The sequence below is a fragment of the Saimiri boliviensis genome, chromosome 7 (genome assembly GCF_048565385.1).
Source record: "Saimiri boliviensis isolate mSaiBol1 chromosome 7, mSaiBol1.pri, whole genome shotgun sequence".
Taxonomy (NCBI): domain Eukaryota; kingdom Metazoa; phylum Chordata; class Mammalia; order Primates; family Cebidae; genus Saimiri; species Saimiri boliviensis.
The window spans coordinates 90,181,183-90,204,839 of record NC_133455.1 but is presented as its reverse complement, the minus strand read 5'-3'; the positions used below and the strand labels follow the sequence as shown (position 1 = coordinate 90,204,839).

At 33.8% G+C, this 23,657-nt stretch overlaps 1 protein-coding gene across 22 annotated transcripts in view; it reads right to left on the bottom strand.

The window, feature by feature from the left end:
- CCDC91 (coiled-coil domain containing 91) overlaps positions 1-23,657 on the bottom strand; it is a 476,760-nt gene that overhangs the window by 183,289 nt on the left and 269,814 nt on the right. For all 22 annotated transcript variants that reach the window (XM_074402990.1, XM_074402983.1, XM_074402984.1 and 19 more), the window contains one exon: positions 16,379-16,492. In XM_074402990.1, the coding sequence (XP_074259091.1) occupies positions 16,379-16,492 (114 nt within the window). The remainder of the gene's footprint in view (positions 1-16,378; positions 16,493-23,657) is intronic.

The window sequence follows — 23,657 nt, the reverse complement described above, 5'->3', positions numbered from 1 at the left end:
TTAGATTAGATAAACGTTTAATGGTATTCCTTCATTTATTAAACATTTCATTAAACATCCGTTATGTTTCAGGCTTATTCTAGATATTGAGAATACAGCAGTGAACAAAACAGATGAGGTCTTTCTCTTTCAGAGCTTATATTTTAGCAGGAGAAACATAATTAACAAGAATTTTTGTCTGTTTTATTTACTGAAATATCCCTAAAGCACCTGAGTAGCACTTGAGTAGCACTTGAGTGCTACCTGGCATATGTTAGGTATTTGACAATATTTGTTCATTGAATGAGCAGTGAGTGGTAAAAACATTAACATAATTTCAAATAGTTTTATGCATTAAGAAGAAAAAATAGAGTAATAATATTATAAAGGTTGGTAGGGGAGAAGATAGCTAATTTAGATTGGGTGGTATGGTAGATTACATAATTGCTGGGTAAATATTTAGCCATTATTTTCCTCACCTCCATGGGAGAAATAGGCTTTTTCACCCCATTGATATTGAGTTTCACTGTGTGACATGCTTTGGCTTCATGGAATATGGAATGTGCTTCCCTGCTCCTTGACCTTGGAGTTGACCATATAACTTGCTTTGGAGATATCAACAGATAAGACACAATCAGAAGCTTGCAATGTTTACTGGTTTGGGCGTCTCTCTCGCACTCTGCCACTGACATGAGAAAAATATGACTTGTTCACAGTTTCTGGGGGCAATCACAGTTTCCTTTTGAGTTTTGGAAATTCTTTTCAAGTGGCTTAATTTCTTTCACTAAATTTTAGGGCTTTGATTTTTGAATATGTATGCTATTTTCAATAATCTCTCTATTGATGTGTGAGTCATAAATATAAAGGGAGTGAATGAACCACATTGCACGATGGTGAAGGAAGTGAAAGATTTTTAATATCAAAGAATATAATGATGCAAAAAGGTAATATGTAAAGCTGCTGTTGTTCTTAACAGGATTCTTAAGTAACTTAGCTAGTAAAACCAACTAAGAGCAGAAGGAGAAGGCATGTTTGTTTCATTCCATGGCTGAGCTTCACTCCAGACAAGATACTTTCATTTCAACACATAATATATAAGAAAAGGAAAATGTGAACCACAGGATTGAAATAAATATTGGGAAAAAAAGCAAAGTGTTGAATGTATCAGTCACACTAAATCTTAACTGAGTAAGTACTCTAAACTACAAAGGAAAAACTAAGCCATAAAGTTATTTTAAACGTCAAATATCCCCACAGATGAATAAAAAGTAGACATTTAAATTTCTGTAAAATGCCAAGGAAGCTGTGATTAATATGCTCCTAGTACAAGGTATTAATCATATTATACATATAAAAATTAAGGAAAAAAACATAGGTAAACGAATAGTGGGACTATTTTATGACTCAATCTCAATGTACACTGCTGGATACAGGGTTTATCCTGGAATATTTTACTTCAAATCAGATGTTCATAAAATCATCCATATGGGGAAAAAAGTCACCTGGAAAAGATTCAAATGAATTGGTGGAATCCAGCTTTGCAGTTTAGTAGTATAATGCCCTAAGCACAACCTTCTGTAACAACCAGAACATCAACATCAAAGATGTAATAAGAACCTGCGAAAAGAGATACCAGGAAATCTACATACTTAGGACAAAGTTAAGACAGAAGTCTCTCCTTGTTCAAGCTTAACATATGTGTGACTTAATTTGATAAACAGTACTTTGAAGTCTAGTTTCTCATTATTTTCTTCAGTTTTATACTTAAGAGTTGAAAAATAGCAGAGGCCATGGATAACAGGTTCAATAACAAGAAAATGGCGAGGATAGAAGAAACAGATTAATTGATTAGAGGGACACATAAATACAGGGAACAGGTGAGCCAAGGGCTTAAGAAGCTATGGAGAGCTAATCTAGATAAATTCAGTGGAAAGAAATTTTATCAAGCTTTTTTAAATTTAGTAATCTTTGTGGCCATCATTCTATGAAAAAAGTACTATAAATCCCTAAGTAATCGGGGAAAACACTACTGATTAACACAATAAGTTTAATCACATACATTTACAAAAAACCTATATATATACATATACATACGTATATATATCTTAAGAACTATTTTTAGTATAACTACATAGAACCCAAAACCTAAGCTATCCAAAGTATTACATATCCTTTGAACAGTGTTGTATAACTTAGGCATTAACTGCAGAAAATCTCAGATTACTTCAAAATGAGTAATATTATGGTGGCCAAGTTGCAAACTTTCTACAAAATGATGAACCTACAATTGCTAATGTTCTGTTCTAGTAAGAATGAAACCCACCTAGTTTAACTTCAAAGGATCAGTTTTAGAATTAGCCAAAAGACTAAGAAGCTGGAAAAATATTTCTTCAGTAACCATAGCAACTTGGGAGAAATTACCAAAGAATGTAGTGGCCATTTGTAATGTTTTCTGATTTTTGATATCCTCCCTATGTTTAAAACATTTCCAGCCTTATGAAGTATGATTCCCCTATGTAAAACCCAGAAGACTCAGTTATCTAGCCTGCTCTACTCCTAAGGCTCCACAAACCAGAGTCAAATGTGCAAGACTTTGATTCGTAAGTGAGGAATTAGAGGTCTCGGTTTAGCATCGATTTTGCTTGTGAGGATGATAATAGAAGCATCCAAACTTGGGGGATGGAAATGGTTGAACTATGCAAGTTTCTCCTAGTGCTTGATGGGAATGTGCAGCAAAGAGTGGTTTATCTTTAAGACAGTTTTGCAGTATACTTTTTGCTGTTGTTCATGGAAGCTTAACCTTATTTTTCCAGCCCTCTAACACCTTGGTTGCTTATTTAGTATCTTTTTAATAAACTCCTCTGCTGCTTAGCCAGATGAAAGCAGCTTCTGTTATTTAAAAGAAGAACCCTGGTTGATATATAAATTGGTTCTAGAAGTGGCTGAAGACAATATAACCTCAGGAAAAATGGAAAGATTTTAGTTACCTGGTTATGCAAGGGTTGATGGCTCTAAAAATCCAGCTAGTAGTCTTAAAAAAAAAGTCTGGTAGTCCATGGTGTGCATAGCAAAGTAACAAATTACTAACTATAGCCACCTGAAATAAAGTGACTATTGAAGGCAAGACTTTCAGTGGCCCAAAATTGGATGCTTCTATTACCAGATCCAGGGGCTATAGACAAGAAAAAATATAAAGAGTATGAAGAATTCAATAACAAAATTAGTTGCTCCCAATTTCACAGAACAGTTTTAAAAAGATAAAGTCTTGTGATGCTAAATGCTCAATTTAGGCAATAATCATAGCCATCAGCTACTCCCTAACATTGCTCCTCAAAAGGTAAAAGTCAGTGTCTGTGAACAACAGTGTCTCTCTTCTGTAGGCGACAAATGCAGGTGGGCTACATGGCTTTCAATGTTATGGGACAGTGAGGTAACAAAACTGAAGTAGACACACCTCATTATAAGCAGCAGGAGGAAATGGTTACTGTTATTGCTAGCATCGTTGAGTTGTAATCAGAATGATCTGACCCGCAGGGGCATTGGCTTTGGGTACTTGATCAGATTAACCACATGAACAAAACTGACATGCATCCAAAAAAAAGTCCAATTTAAAATTATAAAAATATCCAGACTTAATGAACAAAGGCCTGACATGAGCTACTACAACAAAAATTTGTAATGGCTTCTCCAATTTCCAGTCCTGAGTCAATTCACATACCCAGGGTTTTTTGAGTGAAGGGGAGACTGCACATCCTTGAATATGTCTATTGTAATAGTATCTCAGATAGAAAATATAAATCTTCAGTTTGACCTTCCTCATCAAGGTAACTACACTGGAGAAAGGGAAATATCAGGTCTTTTGCGTACCACTGTATAATAACTTGGAACCAAGACTAAAACTGAGGACCTAGAATACCACCTTGTACTAGTGGTCAGAATGAATTCTTAACAGAATCATGGTGAATGAAGTTTTCATCAAAATCTGTCTCATATCCAGCCCAATAGGTCCTTAAACACATAATACAGTTATCTCCAGAGTATGCAGTAGATATTAGAGGAGAGTGATTTGTAAGAGGCTTAATCAGATAGTGATTTCAAATGCAGCTGCTGTTGTAGATGCACATTTAAAAATGTATATTTAGAGCCCTTAGCACCAGGTATGCAACTACTAATCTGGCAAATGCCTTTTTCTCTGCATCTCAATACACAGGGAACAGCTGTAACCGCTGTATTTATATGACAGGTAGAATAGTAAATCATTTCATCTTAGGGTTTTATACATTATTTGGCTCTGTACCACAATATATTTCACAAAGATCATTAGTGTCTCACCATCATATATGACAACTACATTGATATGTGTCCAGAACCTAGAAAGTAGGAAGTAGTAAGTACTCAGGATTATTTAGCAAAGTATACCTATGAATCCAATAAGGTGTAAGATACAGCACATGAAAATGTAAGAACTATACCTCAGTAAAGTTTCTGGAGGTCCAGTGATCTTGAATATACCAGGATAGTCTTCACAAAGTTAAAGGCAACTTACTGCACCTTGCACCTCCTATTGCTAAGAAAGATGCACACTGATAGGTGGAACTCTTTGTGGCATTATACATTGATTTGAGAATCCTGCTTTGCCTATTTATGAAGTGACCTGAAAGCCTCTAGCAGTGAGTGGGTCCCAGAGGAAAAAGGCAACTTCCTTGATAGTCCAGACTATAGCGCATCTACCTGGCGCTAATTAATGACCAAAAGGGTCAATGGGTGTTAGAACCATTAGCAGCTTATTGAGATGCTATGTGGGGTCTGTGGCAAGTTCTAATAGAGGAATCCAAGCAGAATTCTCTAAGGTTTTAGAACAAAGTCATCAGGCAGGAAAATCTTAACCCTTTGAAAAGCAGCACTTAGTTCATTACTAAGTGTTATTAAAGATTGTATATTTGACTGTGAAAAAACAAATGTGACCTGATCTGCCTAAAATAAACTTGTTTTAGCTGATCTGCCAACCTACTAAACTGGGCATGGTCAAGTAGAAAGCCACATCAAATGACGCTCATACACACGGACAAAGATTCAAGATTGTAACAGCAGAAGTTGCATGAACAGACCACTCACACTCTCAGCAATACTTGTCTTAGGGTTGGGCGCCACAAAATATTGCAGGTCATCTCCTTTGTAGACAATGAATGAGCACATTTTTGTTTTTTAAGGGATAGCTTGAGTATTTTGTTATTATTTTAGTTGATATTACTGTTATGACATATAAGTATGGAAGAAGAATGTATTTTGAAGGTTAGGTTTAAATATTAGCAATGGATATATATTGATGTTGGATAGCCAGGTAATGTATATTTATTAAATTTTCTTGTTTTAGCACTTTTTGAAAACCCTTACATGTTGGCACATATTTCAAGCATGTAAGTTCTGTCCCTTTAAGGCAAAATCCACAAAAAGTATTTTCTTAGCTGCTTTTGTGTTCAGTGTACATAAACAGCCATGTGACCAAAATTCTACTTTTCTTCCCAATTTATCTGGGTCTTACTGAAACGGCAAAAATTAGATGGAGCCTGTAAAAACAGAAAAGTATACTAAAATGTTGTTAGTGGAAAAACTAGTAATTCCTAGAATATAATATAAAAATGTGTAAATTATTCAATCAGTCTTAAAAATTTACCAAGCAAGATCCTGCAATCTCACTGTATAGTCCGCAGTCAAACAAAACTAAGTTAAAATCTTGACTCTCTTACTGATCTTGGGTAGTTATCTAATTTCACTGGCTCTCAATTTGCCTTACCTATAAAATGCAGATATTATTTTAGGGTTGTTTTGAGGATTAAGTGAGACAGTAAATATAAAGTACCCACTACAGTATCTTGGACAAACTTGGCACCCAATAAATGGTGGTTGTTTTATATTTTTTCCTAATATAGAACATTTTACTTAAACAATTTAAGTTTCCATTTAAGTTGAGTGTTTCTGGGTATTTATTTAGTTTTGAGGTGTTATTGAGGTGCTGTTTTCTGGGATTCTATATTGCTGAATTTGTATAGCAAGCAACTTTTTCTTAGTTGAACAAGTTCACATCTTTGAAACTCTTCTCAAGGTTGTATCTTTAATAGTTCACTCTGAATAGTGATTTCCATGAAAATAATACCTTTTCCTAAGTTAGAAACAAAAAACAACATAGTTTTATAGTTAAAGTATATAATAAAATATAGTGGTGACATGTGGGTTCACTGTTTTCTTGACCAGTCCCTTTATGTATTACTGAGTACCTCCTGACCTTCTAGTTGGCTTAGCTATTGATGTTACACAGCTGTAACTCTTCACTGGCTGTAACTACCATGGGCTTTAATAACTTTGTTCAGATGTTGGCTTCATCCTAGACAGTAAAGTGAAATGGCTAGTACACAGGAAGTTGACAAGGGCAGTTGGTGTGATGTAGTAGAAAAAGCACTGGATCAAGTCTTAGCTATGCCATTATTAGATGTAATCTCAGAAAAGTAATTTCTATCAGCTGATTTTCTGGTTTACAAAAGAATAATAAACACGCAAGTGATTATAAGAGTCAACACACATAATAAATCTTTATAATTTTAGTTGCTAAAAAATATGTATCATTATTGAGAATAGGATTGGCTGGGCACAGTGGCTCATGCCTGTAACCCCAGCACTTTGGGAGGCTGAGGCAAGTGGATCACGAGGTTAGGAGATCAAGACCATCCTGGCTAACACAGTGAAACCAAATACACAAAATACAAAAAGTCAGCCGGGCATGGTGGTGCACAACTGTAGTCCCAGCTACTCGGGAGGCTGAGGCAGGAGAATTGCTTAAACCCAGGGAGTGGAGGTTGCAGTGAGCTGAGATCGTGCCAGTGCACTCCAGCCTGGAGGACAGAGCAATCTGTCTCCAAAAAAAAAAAAAAAAAAAAAAAAAAAAAAAATACTAGGATATAGGGTCTCTCTTTATTGGTTATTTTATTTGTCCTTGTAGCCTTAGCACAGTGCTCCAAGTATTAAAGGTATTTGTATCTCTTTAAAGAATGAAAAAAAAAATTTATACTGAAGCTTCTCCATACATAGTTTAAGACGGGATAGCAAAAAGTATACACAGATAAAGACGCTGGCAATTTGTAAAACCACTTCATTCTTCATTTCCTTCTAAACATTTTAATAGCATGGGCTGGAGTGAGAATAGTGAAGGTAATTTTGTGCCCTTAATAAACAGCTCACAAATAAATGAAGGTCCTTCAAATATATATATGTTTATGCACACACACCCACATATAATCTGTATACATATATACCTTCATATATACAAACACACATACATACACCTACACCTTCACACACACACACACTTTTAACTTCTAAGGGTGGTTGAAGGGCATATCAATATAATAAACCAAAATAAATTCCCTCCATCTCTGTTGCCCCCAATAATATGAGCTTCATGAGCCGAGATACTGTAGAATTGTAGAACTGCATCCAAAAGTTATGTCAAGAATCTAGAAAACAGATTTCTTTACAACCATTTTAATATATAACTTTGCTTATTCTTTTAAGAAAGCAAATTCTTTAGCTTTTCACAGACTATTTTTCTTCTTTTTATTATATAGCCTAGTCCACATTTTATTTTTCATTTGACAGAAACCAAAAGTCCATCCTGATTATCATCATCTTAAGTGATCTTCTAGAATTTTGTTGTCAGTTATTGTCAGCTTAATGCATTTGGTCTTTATTCAAGCACTGCCATGTGTCACTGGTGTCTATTATTGCTTCAAGCTATTATTTTGACCTCACATAATTACTTAAGGAGTATGTTCTTATACATTCCTTCCAAAACAAGGATTTAAGCTTTAAAAGATATGGTGCTTCTGGTCTCGCACAGCTTTTTTAATCTGGCAGCCATGCCTTAGGGCATTACAAAACACAAAAATGAGTCCCTGCTATATTCTTGTTCTTGGCTTTCAACCTGAAATTTTCATTCTTTTCAAGACCTATTCATAAACTTTTGTTTTTATTCTTTAATTCCACATCTTGCCCACAGAGGTAGTTTGCTTAATTCGTTGAGGGCTCACACTCCAATGCCAGACTATCACTTTCTAGCTTTGTGATATGGGAGCTAGTAATATCTATTATTGTGGGTAATGAACACACACACACACACACACACACACACACACACACACACACACACACACCACCAATTTAAACTACATCTTTAGATGAGTTCCTGGAACCTGGGAAATGCTATGTAAATGTTAGCTTTCATCATCATTTTTGTTGTCATCATTTCAATTTTAGAGGCCTTTTGACAGCTACTTCTTCCTCTAGGATTGATCTCTGATTTTCCTTCTTGACTAGTTTTTGTTCTCAGCATCTATATTACTAGATTTTCTAGCCATTCTGGGTAAAAATTACTTAAGGCTTGACCCATCTCAAAAAGCTAAACCTAATCATAGGCCTTCAGTGATAAGACAACTAACTACCAGATGTGTCAATTCTTGACTGTCATGGTCTATGACTCAAAGCTGAACCTCTGACTTTGTTATTTTTGTCTTTAATTTAAATCAATTCTTATCACCATATAAGCTTTAAGAAATAAGTATTATGCACTAATGAAGAAAAGGTTATCTGAATACATCTTTTGTTACACCCCTGAATTGCAAGGTTTGTTTGCTTTTGTTTTGAGATGGAGTCTTGCTCTGTTGCCCAGGCTGGAGTGCAGTGGCATGATTTCAGCTAACTGCAACCTTTACCTCCCGGGTTCAAGTGATTCTCCTGCATCAGTGAATACAAAGTTTTAAAGTTAAATCATTTCACTAAAGAATAAAGTTAGTTATCATTATAGTAATTCAAGAAGTGATTATTTAGATGAACATTTTGAATTAGATAAAAACAGATAAATATTTTCACATACTAGATGTCTCCAAAATCTTTATGCTCACTGTACTTTGATTAGAATCTATCCAAAAACCAATGAAAAAAACTGCATTAACCGCTATACCACACTAGTTTTTATGTGTACATGCATAAATTTACATTTTAAGTTAAAATGTATTTTATATTCCTCGATACAGGAATAATGGGATATAACCTAAGCATTGGGCTTTATCTGTAACATCATCTCAATTACCCCACTGTTGAAGTGGAAATAACCAACAGGGTTCTCTCACCAAAGTGTGTGATTATCAGTAAGTTTTTTCAAGATTATTCTTATGCAAGTGAGAACAGCTACAAAAGAAAGACCATCAAGAAGACTGTTAAAATAAGGCTGGTGCTGTGGCTCATGCCTATAATCTCAACACTTTGGTAGGCTGATGGGGGTGGATCACCTAAGGTCAGGAGTTTGAGACCAGCCTGGCCAAGCTGGCAAAACCGCATCTCCACTAAAAGTACAAAAATTAGCCGGGTGTGATAGCGGGCACCTGTAATCCCAGCTACTCAGGAGGCTGAGGCAGAAGAATCACTTGAACCCAGAAGGTAGAGCTTGTAATGAGCCAAGATGGTGCTACTGCACTCCAGCCTGGGCGAAAAGAGCAAGATTCCATCCCCCCACCAAAAAAAAGAAAAAAAAAAAGACTTATAAAGTGGGAGATAGCAATAAATTTCATTTCAAAGTATAATTTGTAAAATAAACTATTAAAGAGTTTAAGATAGAAAAACAGTGCATACATTTTAAAATCATAATTATATCAACCTTAAAAAACCTTAAAACCTTTAAAATCTATTTACTTCATTGGCTTTACCAACCTCCCTTTCAAATCAATTTTTCTACTCTTTTAATTTAAGGAGAAGAATAAATTTGTGACATAGTTGAAACGTCATTTGGCAAGATGGTTAGTACTGGCTATATTTCTAAATCTAAATATTTTTCCATTTGTTTATTGTGCCACCTGAAATGATAAAATGGTACAAATTTGGAAGGTAAACTTCTGATAATTTAAATTAAAATACAGCTTATGTTGAGTAGGCTAAATCCCCTTTGGCATAAAAAAATGAGGTATAACTGAAAGCAGGCAACAATGAATGTTAAGGGTATGGTATGCTTTTTAATATGCATTGGTCACATAAAAGCATTTTTAAACGTGAAACCCAAATCAAAAGCTACAAGGGCAGATGCTTTAGACCACAGATGCTGAATTGTTAATGAGCTACTTCTTGCACATATAACCACATAGTCTCCTCCAGACTGGACAGAAGCAAGAATAATTAGGATGAGAATGGTGCAGGAGGCTGGGGAATGTCAGTAAAGTGCCATTTTTCTCTACCAATGTATAAATACTGTATAATGTAGCTACTATGATACAACTGATTTATATCAAGAATTAAAAACCCTGCAAGAGGTTTATCAATTGTCAAGAAAAATATTACTCACAGTCTTAACAGAATTTTAGGACTTTAAAAGTCATTAGAGATCAGCTAATCAAATTCCACATTTCTAAGAAGAGAAGTAAGAGACCATGAGATATTAAATAACTTACATTGAAATAATGATTTATTCAAGTAACTGTGTAACTGACCAAAAAATAAGGAAAGTTCATTTTGTCTAAATATTATCTTTTAATAGCTGAAAATCAAACACCAAAGAATATTACAGCAAAACTCAATTTAAAAAGCCGTTTTATAATGTAAAAATTCTGACAATGCACCACAGAACCTTTGAAGTCAAGAAAATTGCTTATTACTCTTCTCTAAAAACCTAAATTAAAAGGATATTCTAAAGTGAAGGTTATTTCCCTGGAGGTGATTTAGAAAACACAGGCAATAATTTTGTTTCTTAAGAGGAAAAAAAATACTATTTTATTACATTTGGATGAGATTTATTTTTTAGGAATCACTGCTTGGCTGTGAGTAGTTGTTGCTTGCTGAATGTTATTCACACTTCCTTCCACATAGCAAACTCAATGTGTACGAGTCTTAACTTGTGGGATGGGTTGGAACTCTTCGTTCTAACCCAAGGGCTGCAGGTCATTATAAACCACAAATTATTCCTCCCTAGAGAAGTGTCATAAATATATTCTTTCCCATCTAACTTTTCTGCCATCTCCTTTTATTAAATAAATTTTATGGCACTAATGATCAGATATAATGTATTATAATACATTATCTGGTAATTAATACAAAGAGAGAAATCTTCTCCAGAATAGCACTCAAGAGACTTTAATTATCTAGTTACCCTGAGGCATATGAAGCGAGTAAAAATTTTAAAGGGCTGAAAGGAAGAAACTTTCCCCACAAGATAATATTGATTATTTAGAATAGGAGTTGATACACATTCTTCTGTAAAGAACGAAATAGTAAATACTTTGGGTTACATACCCCAATGGTCTCTCTTAACTACTCAGCTCTGCTATTGAAGCATGACACCAGTTAGTATACAATACAAAAGTGAATGAATGTGAATGTGTGTTTCAATTAAACTTTATTTACAAAAGCAGGCAGCAGGCCAGATTTGACTCATGAGTTGTAGTTTGCAACCTCTGCTCTAGAATTTACAGTGATTAAAGAGAGTTTGAAACCAAAATTTAAATTTTAATAATACACAATATGTCTTCCAATGCAAATCACCGTACTTGCAGGTACCTCACTGATTCACAGAAAGATTAAATGTATTTTTAAATCTTTTTAGGTTTTCCTGTTTGCCTTTTCTTCTCTATTATATAAGTTATATTGGAAATGTCTACATCCATTAAAAATTAGATAATTTCTGCCACATTCAATGAAAAATTTAGGAGTGCTGAGGCTGCAGATTACCTTTTTGATTCCACAGTAAAGTTGTGAATTCAATGTAATCTTTTTTGTCAGGATTAGCATGAGCGATTTTACAGAAAAATTTCCCAAAAGAGCTATCAGGTCAAATTTATATAAGACAGGCATTTTTATCACTAAAACTAATCGATTTATATTATCTTTCTGATTGATCATTTTAAAAGCTCTCCTTATTTGGATATTTTCATTACACACTAATTTTTGGTTATGATTATAACTCAGACTAATACAAGTACTATATATCTGATGTAGTAAATAATTTAGGATGTAATTTGAGTGTAAATTACAGTTTACTTAATTAGTATATGTAGAGGTAGCCCCTTTGTCCTAAAATGTTTAGACCAGATGAATACTAGGTATTAATAAAGTTTAGTGACATCTCTATTGATTTGACATGTAAACATTGGTAAAAAGCATTTAAAATTAAAATATTATCTGTGGAATTCTAACTAATTCCAGTATAATTCTGAGTAGAATGTTACTACTCAACAAGAATGGATAACCGATTAAAAACTTATTAATTTCAGATATACAGAAAAAGCTATGTAACCCTATATAGCAATTTACAATCTGTTGTGTTTTATACTGTTAGATAATCCATAAGTTATTTGAAAATTAAGTATTTGGAATTTTTTATTCTGTGTTTTTCTGTTTTTTAAAAGACTTAAAGATGTAGGAAAAAAAAGACTTCATTTCAAACTTTTAGTGAATTTGTGAATTTGTTAAGAGTATGGTGATGTCTAATGAAAGACTATTAGACAAAAGACATAAAAGGTAGGACCTAATACAATAGTAGACTTCTTCCTTCAAAGATTTTCAAAACCTCAAGAACAGATTACTTCACAGGCTGAAATTCAAGCTTAGTTGGAAACAAGGTCTACTGGGCTTTTGAGTTGTCTAATGTTGAAAATCTCAAGTTGACTCTCTAGTTTAAAAAAAAAAATCCTGGAGAGGGGAAAGGAAAATTTTTATTCTGGAAATGTGTTCTTCTCTGATGCAAATAGAAATCCATCTCCAAAGGAAGAAGCAGATGTGAGTTTCCCTAATTTAGTCTTTTGGAAACAGACAAGAAGATTATGAATTTGCTAAAAAAACTTTTGTTTTTCCTAAGTATTAGTTTATAAGCTCTGAGATACATTTTTTGTGTTTGAAAATTTTCCAAACCCCAAGATATTCATAAAAATTTACTCAAAACACTGAAATACATTTTCAGAAGAGCATAGGGGAATCTCAATTTTTTAAAAATTTACATAATAAAGAGGTTAGTAATTAGTTGGTGCTTTCATTTCTGATCGTTTATTCACTTTCTTTTTTATAGCTTTTCTATTTGGAGAGATACACTCAAATATTAAAAATGTTTCACAGTATGTGTTATTACTAAAACTTTAAAATCCCAAAGTGAAAGTAATAAATTTCCTACAAATGTACTGATTGAATCAGTTTTAATCCTCTGTGAATTAATAATAAAAGTGAAATAAAATGTTTGAATTCACACTGTCAACTTCAGAGAAAAGAATGCCAAACACTATTCTAAAGAGCATATTTTAAAATTGCAGCAATAATACTGTTGTTTCCATTTTCTATAAATAATGTGGTAAAAATGATAATAAGCATAACACATATTGATTGAGCTCTTACTATAACTGCTATTTTATTACATGTATTAGCTCATAACAATTCTGTAATGTAGGTATTAGTATTATTCTCCTTATTATATAACGAAATAAGCAAAGAGAAGTAGAATTTCAGTGCAAATGGAACCTAATGTGACAGTTTGTTATTTTAATAATGTCTCCACATATGGTAACTGGTTAACTGACTAATACAAATGAATATTAGGCCTTTACCATGATTTGCAAGAACACACAGACTAAATGTCAGATTACACTGACGGTTCTTTTCAACGTTAATTTGCTTCATGCGGGGACCAAATATCTCTTAAAAAAGCATTCCTTATTCTCCTTATAGGCACTTATGGTAGCCACATAACTCGGTTTGACAGGAAAGTAATTTTATCTTCAAAATTCTTTTCCTTTAAGAAAATCTTCCATGTCAATCAAAGAAATGTTAGTCTAAAATAATCCTATGAATGGGTTTGCTTTGTTACATAATTTCTCATTCAGATTTAGAGCTCAAATAAGGATTGGTCATATACTATTAAGACAAGATGCTAAAAATGGGGAAACAACCAAAATATCTATTGACAGACGAATGGAAAAAGAAAATAGGTATAACCAAATATCATTCAGCTTTAAAAATGAAGAAAATTCTGCAGTACAGAAGAGCATGGATGATCCTTGTGGGCATTATACTAAGTGAAATAAGCCAGTCACAGAAAGATACATAGTGCCGATTCTACTTCATAGAATCAAAGTGGACGGGTGGATACCAGAAGATGCAGAGAGAGGGAAACAGAAAGTACCCAAACAATGGCATAAAGTTTCGGTCAAGCAAGATGAATAAGCTCTAAAGATTTACTGTACAACACCGTACATCTATAGTCAATGATAAAGTATTATAGACTTAAAATTTTAAGAGTAGATTTTATGTTAAGTGTTCTTACTAAGATAAAATAGTTTAAAAAAGAGAAGATGATAAAAAAGGATATATCCACAAGAAGTCTTGAATTTATTTCAAACTTATGTTCTTTCACAACTGCAATCCCTGTATGCATATAAATTGTACCTATAATTCCTTTGCTGCATGATTACTTTTGAACAAGATTATTTAAAATAAACTCTTTGCATGATTACTTTTGAACAAGATTATTTAAAATCAACCCTTTGTGGGTACATATAGAAATAGGAGTTTTCTGAGAACATAGTACTCCTTGAAAAGCCAATTGATTCTTTTGACTCAGAATTTTCTCTTTAGGAGATTAGGTACCTATCAGGAATTTGTTTGAGTAAAAATGCTTTTAAAAACACCCTGAGGTAAACTGTACAAAGATTTAATCCCACACAAAATGTTTCTGTGAACGGTTAATTTATCTGAAAAGACTACTTAGTAATTTTTCACTCTAGTGACAAATTCTCCTTTGTTGAAACCTAATTGTAGCTGTCAAGAGGTGGGAATTTTCTTTTTTCTTTTTCTTGAGGTGGAGCTGGCTCACTGCAACCTCCACCTCCTGGGTTCAAGCGATTTTCCTGCCTCAGCCTCCTGAGTAGCTGGGATTACAGGAACCCACCACAATGCCCAGCTGATTTTTGTATTTTTAGTGAAGAGAGGTTTCATCATGTTGGCCATGTTGGCCAGCTGCTCTTGAACTCCTGACGGTGATGTGCCCGCCTTGGCCTCCCAAAGTGATGGGACTACAGGCATGAGCCACCGTGCGTGGCCTGATTTTCTTTGTATCATACCAAATTTGACTTCAAGTTAAGAGTATTAGATAGCTGGGAATGGTGGCTCATGTCTATATTCCCTGCACTTTGGGAGGCTGAGGTTGCTGAATCACTTGAAGTCAGGAGTTCAAGACCAGCCTGGCCAACATGGTGAACTTCCTTCTCTACTAAAAACAAAAAATAAAATTAGCTGGGTATGGCGCCTATAATCCAAGCTACTCAGGAGGCTGGAGCAGAAGAATTACTTGTATCTGGCAAGCGGAGGTTGCAGTGTGCCAGGCTGGGTGACAGAGTGAGACTCCATCTCAAAAAGAAAAAAAAAGAAAAAAAAAACAAAGAGTATAGGACTAAAGTACTGTCATAAGCTTTTAGTATACTGGAACTACCAACTGCAGGATAATATCTTACACTGTCTATTTATTTGGTCATTTTGACCAATTAAGTTTAGCTACTGTGTCAAATTTTCTCAGACACAGTTTGTTTGTTTCATTACATTATGCAATGCAATATATATTTGCAACATATTTACACACAAATACTTAAATATAATATTTATATGATACATAATGTACATTAAACATATAAAGAAAACATCCTAAAACACTGCATGTAAAATTTCTTATATATCTCTGTTACAGAGAAGATTACAGTAAACATCTAATGTTAAAGAATTTCTTATTCTGTGTATTGCTTAGAGGACTGAAGAATTGCTGAAAAGACAACAAATCAAGTTAGATCCATTATTTTCAGCCTCTGTTCAGACTAACATTAATAAAAGCAAATTGCATGGAAATGCCATATTTTCAAAGCTTTAATACGCATTCTAAATTCTTACAAGTGTATTCTGAGTTATGGTTTTGAAAGGACACTATGGCAGAAGAGCCTGAATTTGCTAACTGTAATTAATTCCATTAGAACTACAGTGGTGTTAATACAGTCAGAAAGCTTAAAGGATAAATAGAAATTAAAAATGTATAGCAAATGACCCTACAAATGTAGAACTGTCTACTATCTTTATGAGTCAAGTTAAATTGGAAATGCTACAGGTCATTTCTAGGAGTCTACCAAGAAATTATTCACTGTTGCTTTCTGCTGACAGATAAGATTTATGTTGGTAGACACAATTATCAGAATATATAATTACATCAGAAAACATCCTTAGATGAAGATTCGTAGGTTAGATGACACAGGACATTTTAAATATCTTATAACTTCATGTTATTGTATGGAAGTCACTGACTGTTTATTGAAGCACAAATTAAAACTCTTCAGGAGATACTTACCCTTTTCTGTTCTTTTATATACTCTATCAATTCATCTCTTGTTCTTTTCACTGCCTCTTCCACAGCCTTTTCACTTCGCTTCTGCTCTTCTATTATTGCTGCCTTTACAGTTTCCTGTTTGCAGGAGAAGGCAAAACAATCAGGGAGGTAGGCACTATGACATATTTGTGGCCATTTCATATAAACTAAAAATCCTCTTCAGTGGGTTTTAGCTCATTCTATTCAAAGTGTACCTTTACACAGGAATAAGAACTTACAAACTCTTTTGGGATCTATTAGAGATTTCACAGAACTCCATTTCCTAAATTGAGTGAAGGGAAAGGAATGGAATATGCCATTTATTGCAGGGAGTGCCTGACAGACTCCAATGGCTTCTTTACCAACCTTTCAGTTGATGTTTATATGATTCATTGCCTTCCTGTATTTTGCACTATCCACATAAGACTTCCAACTTGTGTTTATTCTTCCAAAACACTCTAATGCTCTAGCTGTCTTATTCACGTTTAATTTTGGCATCATACAATAATCAAGTGTGGTCTGAGAGGTAAGATTTACAGTTAGTTTGGTCCTCTTGCCAGGTTAAGATGCTGTGAACTGGACACCATAAGTAAGAGGTAAAAATTCCACCCAGTGTGCTAATAATTGAATGAGAGATCTAGGGAGGGAAATGGTACTCCCCATTTATTGAAATAGTAATCAGGAACCTAAGAGATTTCAGCATTGCAAATACAGCAAGAAAGCTAAAATTCTGAAAAACTACAACACCTCTCAGGAAGTCATAATATTTTCTGCTAAAATAGTATATCATAAATTGGAATGAATGCCATAAAGTAAAATCTTTTCATTTCCATCTATTGGTACCACCTTTTTTACTGGAAATCAAGGCAATCAATTGGAAACTGCCTTGAGTTTCTCAGAATATTTCCTTCAGTCTGATTTTTGAAGGTTCTTCATTTTGTGGAGTGCATGTATGACTTTGCTTAGTTGTCCCCAATTAATTTTAGATATCTATATGCAGCTCATAAAATATAAAATAACATCAAGGATTCTCTATTTCAAATCTATTTAGCGTAAAAAATTTAAACACAAAGCAACACACACAGAGATATTTACTTTGGACCAATTCAAAAAGTGGAATCATTTTTGGCCAAAGGATACAAACTCAATGTATCTTTTGATATTTTGTACAAATTTACTCTTATAAGCAGCATATAAGAATGGCTATTTTCTTGCAACCTTGATAACATTTATTTTTATCAGTTTTTAGAATTCTTGCTTACTTGGAAAAAATGATATCGAATTTTATCCTGTATTTTTAAAAGATTGCTATGTGACGTTGAGCATTTAGTTTATAGAAATATTGGCAATGCACATGTTTTCTCTTGTCATTTGTTTGATCATATTGTTTACTACTTTAATATTGGTATACTTATTTTTTTATTCCCTTCCTTATAAAATTAACTGAAAATTCTGAAAGTCTTGAAAAATTTTACTATTTTATTTTCAGTCATCGAGTATATTAGGTATTGGCTCCATTAGAGTACAAAGCTGCTTCCATGATTATCTCAAAAGATTAAAGTTGGAAAACTATAGCAATTTATAAAAGAAACACATGAGAATAAAACTTCAAAATGAAAGCATATGCTATTATAATTCTTATTTATTTCACACTTGCAAATTTAGAATTTGAAGTTATTCAAATTTATAAAGGCAAATACATTACATACTTACTAAGCTCTCTGAAATAAAACATGTTAATAATTCTGTAGTGAAGAATATGAATATTCACACTATATGAGTAAATTAAAAACATAAATAGCTTCACATTTGTTCAAGTCAAGTTTTGCTAACAGGTGAGTTACAAATATCCTTAGTTTTCAGGGCTTTTTACAAGTGCAGATAAAAAAACTGTCATAAGATGCATATGAATAAATCTGACCAGGCCTGTTTGATTAAAAGCAAGCATCAATTTAAATAAATGAGCTTTAACCAAAAAAATATGAAGAGTTAGTTAAAGTTACTCAGTTAACACATTTCAGGGAGCTGAGTGTTTATATTATTAATACCTTCTCAGTTTAAATTTTTGAGAATATACCATTCCTTGTTTTTGACTTGGCAAAGTACCATTTACAGTACAAAATTCTCTTGATTCTATCCTCCCCAGCTGGGAGTTAAATGACAGTCAAGGTTGTAAAGCTCATCCTGAAAAACTGTTCATCTATAAATAATTCCCTTGAATGTGACACAAAAGTAAAGTTTAACCCTCTACTTTCTAATCAGACTCAATTCTGAATTAGTTAGAATTAATAAATTTTGTTTGCATGTATGCAAGTGGTATGTGAATGACTGCATGATTTGTTGATTCCATAAATGAAATATATCATCCCTAGGAGTCATTACAATTAATCTAAAATAAAACATAGCTTGCAAGATATGAAGAGTTTCCACCAATAAGTACATTTAAATAGGCAATTCTAGAAAGTGTTTTCCAAAATATTTTGGTGATAACTCCACCACTGAACATAGCGCATTTTTTTTTTCTTGTCTATGAGTATTAACCACATACCTGCACCTAGAAAATGAGTCAAGACCATTGCACTTCCCGCCAAACATGAAGCACATTTGCAGTCATCAAATACAATCATTAAAACCTTGTTTGGAAAACTGATCAAACAGGCAATTCTGGAAAGTGTTTTCCAAAATATTTTGGTGATAACTCCACCACTGAACATGGTGCATTCTTTAAGGCAGGCTTTCTCAACCTTGGAACTACTGACAATCCTTTGCTGTGAGGAAGCATTCTGTGTGTAAGCAGCATACCTAGTATCTACCCACTAGATGGTTTCCATTTGAGAAACACTATCCTAAGATGAATAGTTTGGAATAAAAAGTACTCAATTAAATATATGTTATGCTGTATTTGTTAAAATACATCAGTCATATTTCTTGTCAAACTGGAATGCTTTTATCTAAAAATATATGCAGAAACATCCTACCCAAATGATTATCTAGCTATAGATAATCATTTGGAGATTAACTATAGATAATCATGTGGAGAAAGTTCTATATACTGCTGGGTGCAGTGGCTCATGCCTATAATCCCAGCACTTTGGGAGGCAGACCACCTGAGGTGTTCAAGACCAGCCTGAACAACAAGGTGAAACCCCATCTCTACTAAAAACACAAAAAGTTAGCTGGGTATGGTGGCAGGTGCCTGTAACCCCAGCTACTCGGGAGGCTGAGACAGGAGAATTACTTGAACCCGGGAGGCGGATGTTGCAGTGAGTAGAAATCATGCCACACTCCAACCTAGGCAACAGAGTAAGTCTCTGTCTCAAAAAAAAAAAAAAAACGCGGGGGCGGGGGGAAGTTCCATCTACTCCTTTTAAAAATAAATGACTGGAATAGTTTTCGTGCTGTTAAGATTAAATAGGTCATGCTGAATGTCATTTAGAGCTAAAAGCTTATATGACATTTTGCGCAAGATGTTATAATTTCTCTTTATTGCTTAAAAGCATATTTATGCTTTAGTATCCATGAAATCTACCATTCATTTCAGTAATCACGGGATCATTATCCAGTAAAATGCCTGTGGTTGTCTGCCCTTTATTAGGGCAATTTTGTTAAGGATTGTAAACACAGCACAATTATTTACAGAAAACAAGTATCACCAATGAATTTAATTCTGGTCTGTGGGTTGCAAACCATAGTATCATGAGGTTAGTTTTCTGGGGAAACTCTGCATTTTACTTACTTTTTGTTTCTATAGAAATACATGCATATTATCTAATTATGTATTATCTTAAAAGTAACATGTGCTAGTAGAAATGCACCTTAGAAAATGAGTGATAAACTAGAGATGCAAAGACCAGATAACACTTGTTATATTGAGTTCTAGTTTGTGGTTGGTAGCAAACTCTGTTCATACATTCATTTGTCAAATATGTCCTAAATACCTATTTTGTGTAAAAAATAGTCCCAAATATTGAAAGTCCTATTTATCTATCTCTTGATGAGTTTCTAATTTTCTTGTGAAAATAAAATATAAATGTACAGAAACTGTATACTAAATATAACTTTTAGTATACTAAATAACCACATACTAAAAGAGAACTTAGAGGATATTGTGGCTAATGATTTGTGGTAATACTATTTTGAGTTATAAGCAAGGAGATATCACAATGTCTACAATGGTCAGAGAAAGCCTTAAAAAAAAGGTAGGCTCCGACCTGAGGTTTCATAGGTGTTTCATGTGTGGAAAGATGATTAAGACTGAGAGATCCATATAAGTAGTTCATGTTGAATGTTATCTAGGAATAAAAGGTTATATGACATTTGGTACAAGAGTGCAAAAATAAAACTGAATATATGTTTGAGGCTTCTGGCTACAGATGAATGTTCTTTTGGGAAAAACGAAAAGGAAGGAAGACTGGGACCAGGTAGTGGGGAGCCTGAAGGCTTAAGGCTGATGTCAGCAACGTAAGATGTAAAGAGCTACCAATAATAGCATGTGGATTGATTGCTCTTCTTGCCACTTGTATAGTCTGTACATGAGTCAGCAAACATGATCTTTATTAATCTCATATATAGTCATCTTTGCCTTATCCCAAATGATATATCAAAAGTAAATAGGCTAGCTCATTAGCACAACATCTTCAAAAGTTGTTAACTCTTAATTTTAACAATGGTCTAAACAAGGAAAATAACAAGACACATTTTCATCCCCTTCCTGTTTCGGCAAAGTATTACTTAGATAGTACCATCCTATGTCCACAGCCAACAACTCTGATCTAGGGTATATATGCCAGAAATTTGTATCTGTGCTTGTAATCCCAACATACAAACAGAACAGTTTCACTTAAAGTTAGGAGAAAGTCTTCTAGATTGTCCAAACTTTCATTCTTTTCTAGATTTTAATTACTTAGTAAAACTAATATTCAGTAGTATTAGTAGAGTGATTTCGGGATAATGAACTATAATCCTTGTATTGGATGCAGTTTTTTTTCCTGTCCCCCTCCCCCTGGATGCAATTTTTTAACCCAAACACTAGGAAAATAAGTAACATTTTAGTGTCTTTAACAAGCAACCCCAAAATGAAGCAAGCCTATATAATCAGAAGCATAATTTTCTAGTAACCATGATGTCTCCATTAATAGGTATTACTAAATAGATATCTTAGTCCATTTTCTGCTGCTGTAACATACACAGACTGGGTAATTTATACAGAAAAAAAAAGATCCATGTTTGCCTCATGGTTCTGGAGCCTGGGAAGTCCAAGATCAAAGGCCAAGTCTGGTGAAGGCTTTCTTACTGCATCATAACATGGCAGAATACATTACATGTTAAAAAAGGGTGAGAGAGGGCAAGAGCACTCAAGACAGAAAGAAAATGGGGGCTAGAATGTGGTATTACCTGATATTATACAATGAACCTTTTTCCAGCAACACACATAATTTTAAAGTTGTTCTGTATTGTTCTCAAACAAAGCCAAAGTTAATTTACTAGGAAGGAGTTGGAAGCCCATCTGTAAATGCTATCAATACATCTCACAATATATAATCCTCTAAAGATTTTGATAGATATGCTACCATGTAGCCTGAAAGTATAATATAAATCACAGCGGGAAAGGCTACCAGAATATTGTCAAGAATATTCTATCAACTACTTATTTCCTTCTCCCTTGGTGTGAGTTCATGTACTGTATGTTTTATACCTGCAAATGTTTTCCCATGATTAGCAGCATGATTTTCTCAAAGTGATAATAAGCCTTAAAAATGAAGGAAGGCAGTGAGTTAGAGATGACTTCCAAGTCAGACAAAAATGAGTCAATACTTGTATTCTCTTGAATAAAATTTAAACTAATTTCTTAAAATTTGTTTATTTAATATATATAAAGAAAAAATTTAAAATATAGAGTAAGATAAATACCATGCAGAGCACACCAAGTAGCCCTCAGTTTAAGTAGAATATTACCAATAATACTGAAGTCCCTCTGTGACCATCCCTATGAATTCCACCCTTACCAGTTTCCCACTTCCCCAAAGAAACCACTTTACCTCTTTTATTTTTTCTTTTCCTCTTGTATCAATATCTCTGACTTCTTATTGTAATTTTACAGTTTCAGGCATTACTTTTGAGTTTTCAGTGTGGTGGATGAGGAATTTGCCTTATTTCTTCGAGCCACTCCAAAAGCTAACACATATTTGTAGTCCCCCTATCTTCCCACTTTGGATCTACTATAGATTTGGGTAAATTTATAGTAAACATACTACTTTTTGCTGTGTAACAATATTAAACTTTAGTGGCTTAAAACAACAACCATTCGTGTAGATCTGAGATCAGCAATCTATAACCAATGAGCCAAATCTAGCCTGTTGCCGTTTTTGTACAACCCACTAGATCAGAATGCTTTTTACATTTTTTAATGTTGAAAAAAAGAGAGTATTTTATGAAATGATTCTCATCCAATCATACTCCTGTTTGGTACATTACAAACTATAGTGATGTAGTCATAATTTGGCTGCATTTAAGTGCCATGAAGGTTGCCATCCTGTAACATTATTATCATTTTTAACTCCACTGCATGTCTATCATGCCAAAACAAGAAAAGAGGACTTTGTTGCACTTTTAAGGCAGAGTAGAGTATGATTACTTTGACACTCAATGTCAAAAAAGTGTTTCTTATGTAGAGACCCTAACGGTGCTAAAAAGAAATGATATATGTGAGTATTACCAGACTAAGCACTCATTACAATATTCTCAACAAGAAAGCAATAGTAGAAAAATGACTAAATTGAAAATACCTCAAGACAACAGATTCCTTGAACGCACATGCATACGTGTGCGTGCGCGCACACACACACACTCTCTCTCTACAACTAAAATTAAATTTGAGTGGATCATTTGTTAGTCAAGTCAGAAAAGCCATTTGCCAATGGTGAGTTTTTTAAACTGTGCTTAATTAAAGCAGCCAGGTAAATGCTGCCCTGAGGGGGAAGAAAGGAACTTGTTTGGAATGAATAGCTTTTTGTGAGAACAGGTGTTTGATGTGATTGAGGGCATCTGTAGCAAAATCAATAGTCAATTAAAAAACAAAGTAAATGATTTTTGAGTAGTTTTCTTGGCTCTTCATGAGTCAGATGATTTGCTGAACTGTTTATTTCAGGAATAAATGCCAAGTTTGAAGTTATTCAAACTTAGGCTCTATGAATGATCTGTAGGGAACAACTATAGGTAGGAAACTTTTCAAAAAAGTTGAGAAATACTAATTTAGTACAAC